A 10138-nucleotide genomic window follows, 5' to 3' on the forward strand; every position below is an offset into this window, starting at 1 on the left:
ACGCCGGAAGTGCCGTCCGGGTCTTTACCCTCCCATTTTTTTACCTCTCTGAGTCCTTCCTCTACGTTCAAAGCTCATTGGCTGGCCAAAGCTTCCATCTTGGATTTTTACGTCCAGTGGATTTCAGAGTTTGCGATAGGTTCCGCCCTTCTTCAGCGTGATTCCTCGTATACCTTTCAAAGCTTGTCTTCGGAGTGCCCAGGGGAACCCTGAGGAGGTCATGATTGGCTAACTGCGCAGGCGTCAGGGCACGATGGCGATGATACCGGCGGCCGGCCGAAGCGTGGTGTTTGTCACCGGAAACGTGAAGAAACTGGAGGAGGTGGGCAGCGGCTTCCGTGGCTTTCTGCCGTCGTTTACAAAGCGGATGGGTGATGACACCGGCTAGCGTTTAGCTGTTTTTCTGTTCATCTGCGAATGATGAACTTGGTACTTATAGGCCAGCGTTCTCAATCTCAGCAACTTTAAGATGTATGAACGTCAGCTGCCAAAATTCCCTAGCCAGCGTTCTGGAGAATTCTGGGTGTTGGAGTTCACACCTCTTAAATGGCTGAGATTCAGAAACGCTGTTTTTCACTAACGAATAAACGGGCCAGCCTTTGCAAGAGTTGGGATTTCTACCTATCTTCCACAAAGAGTCACAAATAGGCAGAACATGAATGTACTGGTTATGAAAATTGTGGTTATTGATTGCTTCAGCGCAAAAAAAAATTCTGAAATGCTTGGATTAGCTATTCTGAGTTGCAAAAGTCTGGACAACCAAGACTTATGTACCTCTTTTCTATTGGCTTGGTGTTTGAATATTTGCAATCCTAGCAAATACTGGCGGAAAGTAAAGATATTTTAACTCTAAGCCATCCATTATATGGCTTTAGCCAAAGTACCTTCAGTTTGTAGCACTGTTGTGTTCCCCACTTTTATATGTTTAAATCCAGAAAATAATCTAGTGGGAAATTTGTTTTTGATTGATGTCACTAGGAACTGTCAGTCCAGAAATACCACCACCTGAGAAAAATGGCTTTATCCTATACTTGTAACAATAACCAGTGATGGGGTTCAATTTTTTTTACTACAGGTTCTGTGGGCGTGGCTTGGTGGGCAGGGCAGGGGAAGGATACTGTAAAATCTCCTGTGAGAGATGGTATTTGCCAGTTCTCCAAACTACTCAAAATTTCCGCTACCGCTTCTCCAGGACCTGCTGAATACCACCTCTGACAAAAACCCTTGGCAGTGTAAAAGAAAATAAAAGCAAAGCAGAAAAAAACCTACATGCATAAAAGAGTGCCAACAATCAGTGTAGATGAATTCTTGATGAAGTAGGAAGTTTTTAATAATTTTCTGAAATATGAAATGCAAATGTGGCATTTGGGTTTCTTAGAGAAACATAGCCCGCAGTAAATTGACTGCTACGTTGTGCAAGATAGTTGAGATGTAACTTGTGAAAGCTTACCAGTATTCAAAACTAACTACTTCTCTTTATCTTGTAGGTGATTCAGATTCTAGGTGACTCCTTCCCATACAAATTGGTTGCAAAGAAAATAGACTGTGAGTTCATGTTTCCATTTGTCTGGTATCTTAGCAAACTACTGTTCACCACTAACTGTACTTTTCTTTAAACTTTTGTAGTACCTGAGTACCAAGGGGAGCCTGATGATATTTCTATACAGAAGTGCCTGGAAGCAGCTAAGCAGGTTGAAATATTCCTTTAGCTCATAACCTAAGGCAATAAGAAACTCAGAAAGCTGGGGAGATTTTATAATTTATGCTCAGATAAATTTTGCTGTATATTCCATAGAGGTACAAGCGGTTCTGACTCTAGAAAGAACGTTTAATGTTTGGCTATAGGGTCAAAAAAGTACACATGAACTCTATATCAGGGGTCGCTAACCTTTTAGACCTCAGGGATCAATAAACTCATAATTTTAAATCCCAGGGACCACTAATTTGTTCTGTGGGCGTGGCCTAATTTGTGGGCATGGCTTGGTGGTCATGTGACTGGCTGGGTATGGCTTGTATGTAAATATTATAAATATTTATATAAATATTGATTTTTTTTTATTAAAATAGAGCAACTTTTACCCAAAATCAGGTAAAGCAGAGATCTATCTATCTGCCATTGGCTAGTTCAGTCTGTCACATAAAATTTGCTTGCAAGCAAACTCACAAAATTAACTCACAACACGCCATTTATGTAAATATTGAATATATATATATATATACATACATACATACATACATACATACATTCTCAAGTTTTCGCGGGTACTTACATGTATGGCATTCAGCTTTGTTTGGGTATTTGCCCACGTCATTGTAGTTGTGCTTTTAAAGTTGTAGCAACGTTTCGGCAGAATCTCATCTGCCATCATCAGGCTTCTATACAGACTTTCTATACAGTCAGACTTTCACAGACTTTCACAGTCTGACTCACAGATGAACACAGTACAGAAGCCTGATGATGGCAGATGAGATTCTGCCGAAACGTTGCTACAACTTTAAAAGCACAACTACAATGACGTGGGAAAATACCCAAACAAAGCTGAATGCCATACATATACATACATACATACATACATACATACATACATACATACATAATGAGCAAAGCAGGCAGGCAGGTTGAGTTGCTCACAGAATCATTCAGTGATCTATCTGCCATCGGCTACCTGAGTCTGTCACATAAAATTTGCTTGCTGTGAGTCTGCACTGAATAATAGAACTTACAGTCCTAAGGGAGGTTCAGCTGTGCTTAAAAGCAGAGCCGAAGATCTAAAGACTAGCTAGAAAGCAAGAAATCCAACCATTTCCTGCTTCCTAGCTAATCTAAATCCCGCCCAGCAGAACAGCCGATGGTTGGGGAAAAAAAGGGAAAATAGCAATTTAGCAGGCAAGTTTGCTGGGTAAGGAGTGAGTGGGCAGGGAGGCCATATGGGCGGCGCAGCCTTGTGTTCCTGCACAGCCTGGGTTAATTGCTGGGGTGTGTGTGTGTGCTCTGGGAGTGACATTTCTCTGCGGCCCACGAAAATTTTCTCCCGCCAGTTGGTGACCGCTACCCTATACCACTTCAGATAAGCCTCCAGTGATGGAGCAGCCACAACTTCTGAAGGCAAGCTGTTCCACTGGTTAATTGTTCTCACTGTCAGGAAATTTATCCTTAGTTCTAGGTTACTTGTCTCCTTGATTAGTTTCCATCCATTGTTTCCTTTTCTTGCCTTCTGTTGTTTTGGAAAATAAGTTGACCCGCTCATCTTTGTGGCAGCCCTTCAAATATTGGAACATTATATTAGCTCTGATTACATTTTTAAAATGCAGAGCTCCAACTATGAGGCCATTCTGTTTATTTCCATTTGGCATCTATATTATATACATTCCTAACAACGGTTTCTGCAATGAATCTTTATATTATTGCTATCAGAGCCGCAGATGTTAACTTGGGATGGAAATTGCCTACGATTTTTGGAAAGCTTTATTTACAATATGTGGAACTACATCCAAAAATTAATTTAGGCTTTCATTGTTCTTTTGTTGTTTTATTATTATTTTCCTTTAACAGATTCAGGGACCAGTTATAGTAGAAGATACCTGTTTGTGTTTCACTGCTCTTGGAGGTCTCCCAGGGCCATATATGTAAGTTGGACTCCAGTAATTTGCTGAGATTTGATAGCTGATAATTGCAGGTTAGAGGTAAACAGGTGAGGAGAGAAGGAACATTAGGCATAAAGGAATTTCTGTTTATCTTAATTATCTAGACCAAGGGTGTCAAACTCAAGGCTCACGGATCAGATCCGGCCTGCGTGGTGCTTAGATCTGGCCCACGAGCAGCCTAGAAATAGCAAAGGACCAGCCCATGGTGCCTCTGCTAGCAAAAATAGAGTGCGGGGGGAACGCATGTGTCCCCCCACAACCAGTTTTGGCCGCCAGAGTGCTGCAGGAGGCCTTCTGGGCCCAAAACGTGGCCTCGGGAGTGTTGCAGGAGGCCGTCCTTGGCTCGGAAGGTTATAAAAGGGAGGAAAGGTAAAGTATTTTACCTTTCAGGCTTTCAGGATTCTGCTACTATCGCCTGTGTAAATAAATTATAATTCTAGTCTTCCTATGGAATGTTTCTTGATTTAATCTCTCTCTCATAAGGTGATCACGTATTAGAAAAACAAAATCACAGAAGTGTACGTCTTTCTATTTTTATAAGTATATAAAACCATGTGTGTAGAGGTACGGTCCTGTGTAACGTCCACCAGAGCCACCCCCACCCTCTAGCCCTCTGAGGTCAAACCCAACCCTGATGCAGCCCTCAATGAAATTGAGTTTGATACCCCTGATCTAGACTGAAAGTTTTGTCTTTTTTGCATCCCTATTACATACATACAAAAGAAAAGCAGAGGTCTAGATATGTGTTATTTCCTGAGTGCTTTGATATTTAGAACTATTAGAAAACCTCCTCCCTCCTTTGTATAGTTCAGTGTTGTGAACATTTCTGAGAGAAAAAGGAAATGAAATGAAAAAGGGATATTACAACATTAGAGACCCAGTTTGGTATAGGACTAAAGGTACTAGGCTAGAAAATGGAAAACCATGAATTTTAGTTCTGCCTTAGGCACAAAGCTAATTAGGTGACTTTAGTTTCTTTTTAAACTCTAGGATGACTGCCATGGTAAATATTTTCTAAAAAAAAAAAACCCTTACCAAGAAATCACCAGGACTTGTCCAGGTAATTGTCAAGTAACAGGACTGACATAATTGCACAAAAATGAGTGAATGACAAAATTAGAAAAGGTATGAAAACAAGGAAATCACAATTACTTTTCTGTGAGGAAAGACTATTCTGATTGTGGCTCTGTCATTTGAACTAAAGGAGAATAAAAAGAAACATGGAGTATATAAACAATGCATAATATAGATGGTAGAGATAAACTAATGTTTTTCTCCTCACCCTATTAAAACCTGAGGTCATCCGATGAAACTAAATGTAGGAAGATTCAATACTGAGAGAAGAAAAATGCCTTTGTACACAACACATAAATTGCAAAGGTTGTTGCCAACTATTGTATTAATGGCAGCCATTGGACAGTTTTAAAAGGGAGTAGGCAGTTTCACAGAAGAGAAGTATATTGATCCTTCCTGATACTGATGACCATTTACACCCACTGAATCATGGGCAACATGGATTAAATATTGGTTACTGAGAAGTGACTGTCATCCACCACCCAGGTGTGAATATCGAAACAGGATGTCATTGGCCAAAGTATGGCACAGAATTTTGAACTGGATGATCTTTGGCCTGATCCAGCTGGGCTATTAAATAAGAAATGCTGTATTCATGTGCTTGCATTTTGTTTTAGTTCCCATTGTGATTAGTTTACTTTATTGTCATTACACTTCGTACAACAAAATCAAACACCATCTTCAGTGCACATCATGACCATGACAATAAACCCCCACACACATCCTTCACCCTTCACACATTAAACCAGAAAAGCCCGACCCCACACCAACACTGCATTATACAGAATTCAAAAGAGCTACTGTCCTGGGATAGAAGCTGTTTTTCAGTCTATTTGTCTTTGTTTTTATTATTCTGTACCATCTGCCAGATGGTAATAGTTCAAAAAAAGGGTTCCCAGGATGAGATGGATCTTTGAGAACGTTTTGAACTTTCTTAAGACAGCGGGAGCTATAAAGCTCTTCCAAAGAGGGGAGAGGGCAACCAATGATCTTCTGGGCAATGACATTAACCCTCTGGAGTGCTTTCCTATCTGCCACTGTACAATTGGCAAACCATACAGAGGTGCAGTATTGTAAAATGCTCTCTATGGTGCTGCGGTAGAAGGTCACCAGCAGTTTCTCATTCAGTTGTTTTCTGAGAAGCCTCAGGTTGTATAATCTCTGCTGGGCCCTTTTGACCAGGGCTGCAATGTGGGCACCCCAGGTCAGATCCGATTTTAGGGTTACACCCAGAAACTTAAAACTGGTCATTTGTTCCACTCGGTCTCCATTGATAAGCAAGGGCTGGATGTCTGATCTGTTCCTTCTATAATCCACTATAAACTCCTTGGTCTTATTGGTATTGAGGACCAAGTTATTGTCTCCACACCACAAAAGCAACCGGTCTACCTCATCTCGGTAGGCAGACTTATCCCCCACCCCCCCACCCAAGATAAGTCCCACCACTGTTTTATCATCTGCAAATTTAGCAATAGTATTATTAACGTGAGTGGGAAACGCAGTCATGCACATAAAGAGTATAGAGTAAGGGACTCAACACGCAACCCTGTGGTGTACCATTGTTAAGAATAAGGGCTGAAGAGGTATGATTACCTAATCTGATGCCCTGTGAGCAGCCAGACAGGAAATCCATAATCCAAAGGCAGACTGAATTAAAGCCCAAGGTCCAGAAGTTTAGACACTAGTCTTACATGGAAGACTTGTGTTAAACACAGAACTAAAGTCCACAAAAAGCATCCCCACATAGCCATCCCACTGTTCTATATGAGTCAGAGCAGTATGAAGAGTGATGGCTATAGAGTGATGCAAGAAGATAAGAGGGATCTACTATACACTCTTGTTAAGGAACTTTTTATGTTTTGATTTCTTGTATTTCTGATAAGGCAAATAATAAAGTGCAAGCATGCCATTATGGTATCAGTTTTGCTGAACAAGATTTGCGATTTCAGAACTGATGTTTTCACTGTTAATGTTTATATCTTTGCTGTATTTTACGTATTCTTTTATTTTTGTTCATTAGTTTTTACGAGATTTTAATAGTACTACTTTAAAGTACACATTTTCTTGGAACTCTTGTTAAAAAAAATGGAGTTGTTTGGATTAAATATTTGGTAACTTATTTAACAGATAATTTTGGTCTTGCCTTGCGTGTTGAATGATGTTCAGATGTTTTTATTATTCTTGTGATAGTGAAAAATATGATTTGTGCCTGTATTTGTGTTTCAGAAAATGGTTCCTAGAAAAGCTAAAGCCAGAAGGTAATTCTTTCATATAAACTTCCTTCTAAGATTGTGCGGCTTCCTTCATTAATTAATGTGTTACTCAAATGTGGAACGATGCTGTTTTGATAGCACTGGCCTTGCCATAATCCATATTGATTATGCACTCGGTACATTTTTTTGTTTCCCTTTTAAAATAGGATCCTTTTATTCCTGATGATTTTACTTTTCAGTGTTCTATATGCTACCCTTCTCTTCTTCTTGGTTTGTGTTTGCAGATCCTTTCTGTTCTGTTCCATTCTTCTTTCAATGATATTTTCCAGTAGAAAGCTAGGATAACTTGTAAAGTACTAACAAGTTTTTGTCTGATTTCATATTAAAGTAGCTATTTGGCAGAATTGATCCTAATGTTCCATATCTTAGATCTGATTTAGCCTTCATAAACCTGAATTATATTGACATCATCTATTTAAATATATGTTTAAAACATTTCTTCTGCCACAAGCACATATACAGGAACAGAAAATTCATTGAATTTTTAACTGCATTATGTCCTAGACCTAGAATAGAAAAGCTATCGTAGTAGTCCTATTGATTTTGTTTGATATATATCAAACATGTCAGACATATGGATTAAAACCAAAATATGTGAACTGCCATTTTGTGTCCTATACATCTCCTCTTCTGTCAAGCAAAATTTACTAAAGAAGAAATTATGACTTTTTTTTCTTATTGCTTAGGTCTCCACAAACTCTTAGCAGGATTTGAAGATAAATCTGCTTACGCTCTCTGCACCTTTGCTTTCAGCACTGGAAATCCAGATGATCCTGTAAAGTTATTCAAAGGCCAGACTCAAGTATGTATGACAATGTGGAATTACCTGTGTTAGTAAATGACCTGAGGAATTTCCTTTTCTTAGCATAACAGCCACTTTCAGCATTCATACATAACATCTTAAACATAGTCCAAGTGCTCTCATTTTTGAGTAGTGCCCAACAGTAGGCTAGTCCTATTATGGGGAGAAGTAACTAGAATTATTTAATGACAAATAAAAAACAGTATAAATAGGTGAGAAGGAATGAAAGAAGATCAGTTGGTTGGTTTGCTGTGCAGGAGTAATGTGATTGATAGTACAGGTAGTGGGATATATTTCTATGTACATTTACAGCAGAGTCTGCTACACAGCTTCTTGTTTCTAATTCCTATCTCAACAATGCCCGCAATGGAGCTTCCTGGTTTCCAATTCAGTTATTTAATTATTGTCACTCCATGCAGCTGCCTGCTTAGTTGTGAGTGTACTTCTACTAGAATGGGTGAAGAGAATTATCACTGCTTGATAAAAGTAGCTGTACTTATTCAACATTTCTGAATTGAGTTGGAAGTGAAGGGTAATGGTATTATCCAGAGGTGGGCTTCAAAACAATTTAGCAACTGGTTCTTTGCTCAGTTGCTGGGTGATAAGTTCCCCTTCTATCCCCTCATCTAAATTGTTTATGAAGATATTGAAGAGTCGTGGGCCTAAGGCAGAACCTTGAGATACCCCACTGCATGTTTCCCTCCCTGTAGATACAGTTCCATTAAGGACTACATATTGAGTGCAGCTGATCAACCAGTTACCTATCCATCTGGTGATGATGCTGTCTAATTCACATTTTTCTATCTTAATCTAGTAGTAGTTGTCTACTTTATCAAATGCCTCACTGAAATCCAAGTAAATGATGTCCACAGCATTTTGCTAGTCCACTAACATAGTCACTTTGTCATAAAATAAGATTTCTGATTTGTTTTTGACAAATCCATGTCTGGTTATAACTTTGCTTTTCTCTGGGTGTTCACAAATTCATTGCTTTGATTACCATTGCCTATATAATCCAGAATTTTCCCATATTGTCAGCTGATAGATCTATAGTTTTCTGGATCCATTTCTTTTTGGTTTTTTGAAGATGGGAACTTTTTCCCAGTCCTCTTGTGTACCATGGTGGTCTAGAATCTTTGAAATATATGATTTAGTAGTTCTGAGATCACATCTGCCAGCTCCTTCAGAACTGTATGTTTTATGTAAGGTCCAACTCTGAAAATTCAACATCAAATATGTTTTTTCTATAGGGGCATATAGTTGAACCAAGAGGACCTCGAGATTTTGGATGGGATCCTTGCTTCCAGCCAGAAGGCTGCACAGAGACGTAAGGGAATATTTTCTCATTAGTTATAGTTGGTCAGTAAAATTACCCAGTCACTGCTGTATGTTCACGTATTAAGAAATGTGCAAACTCTGTTCTACAAAACACCAATTTTGCCTTAAATATTTATGAATGTATTGACAGCAGGCATTTGGATTATTCTATTGTTTTATTCTATTTAAAATAATGGATTTAGTACAGATGTTCCATTGGCAATTCTCATATGTCCCAAGAAGAGTATTTGATCAAATCATTCCTTAACTTGGGACTTAATATTTAAGCCAAGAAATAGAGAGTAAATTTAATTAATCCATTTATAATACTACCTGTTCTAGATGAGTAGGTTTTGCAGTTTGTCACGGTGAAGTTCTAAGTTGTTTTTTGCAGATATGCTGAATTGCCCAAGGCTGTGAAGAACTCTATTTCTCATCGTTACAAAGCCTTGAAAGAGCTGTCTGCCTATTTTGTTCAACACCACAACCCAGCAGAGAGCCTATCTGGTTAACCTGCGTGGATCTGTGAAATGTTCTTTTTTAAAATATAAAATTGAAATTAAAGCATAAGCATGTTTCCTGCCTGTACAAATCATGTTCAGTAAACCTAGTTTTTTTTTTTTAAGATGTGTGTCTTGTCTTACTGTTCCTGAAATTTGTGGTGAAATATTAAAATGTTCACTCAGGATAAAAGATGAATTCCAGACGACTTTTAAAACGCTTGTATAATATCCCCCCCCTCCCAAAAAAAAATCATCTATCATAATGCTACAAACTTGAATAGCTGTCCATCTCACAGAACAAATGATTCCGGGCGGCTTACAAGTTAAAATGAATTCCTTTAAAAAAAAATCATGATTAACAATTAAAAAATCAAAAACTATTAAAAACTGAGCTAAAGTAAAAAGCAGACAAGGATAACGGAGCCATTATATTTGTTTCCGCGTGTTCTACCTTCACGGGCTCAAACCAGTAACTATTAGTCGGTATACAAGTGAAACCGCACACCCGATTCGTATACCGCAAG

General features: G+C 38.8%; 1 protein-coding gene across 2 annotated transcripts; it reads left to right on the forward strand.

Moving 5' to 3' along the window:
- The first annotated feature begins 140 nt into the window (after nucleotides 1-140).
- ITPA (inosine triphosphatase) lies at nucleotides 141-9736 on the forward strand. 2 transcript variants are annotated; one of them, XM_026703387.2, is made up of 8 exons: nucleotides 141-322; nucleotides 1488-1545; nucleotides 1627-1691; nucleotides 3554-3627; nucleotides 6946-6977; nucleotides 7679-7794; nucleotides 9045-9121; nucleotides 9506-9736. In XM_026703387.2, exons 1-8 carry the CDS (start codon nucleotides 254-256, stop codon nucleotides 9621-9623), a joined length of 609 nt encoding a protein of 202 aa, XP_026559172.2. In that variant the 5' UTR covers nucleotides 141-253; the 3' UTR covers nucleotides 9624-9736. The 2 variants fall into 2 exon arrangements, with proteins under 2 accessions (XP_026559172.2, XP_087786630.1); XM_087930504.1 differs by having other exon boundaries at nucleotides 308-429.
- The last annotated feature ends 402 nt before the right edge of the window (nucleotides 9737-10138 follow it).

The sequence above is a fragment of the Pseudonaja textilis genome, chromosome 3 (assembly GCF_049901715.1).
Source record: "Pseudonaja textilis isolate UNSWEBS1 chromosome 3, rPseTex1.2, whole genome shotgun sequence".
In the NCBI taxonomy this organism is placed as follows: domain Eukaryota; kingdom Metazoa; phylum Chordata; class Lepidosauria; order Squamata; family Elapidae; genus Pseudonaja; species Pseudonaja textilis.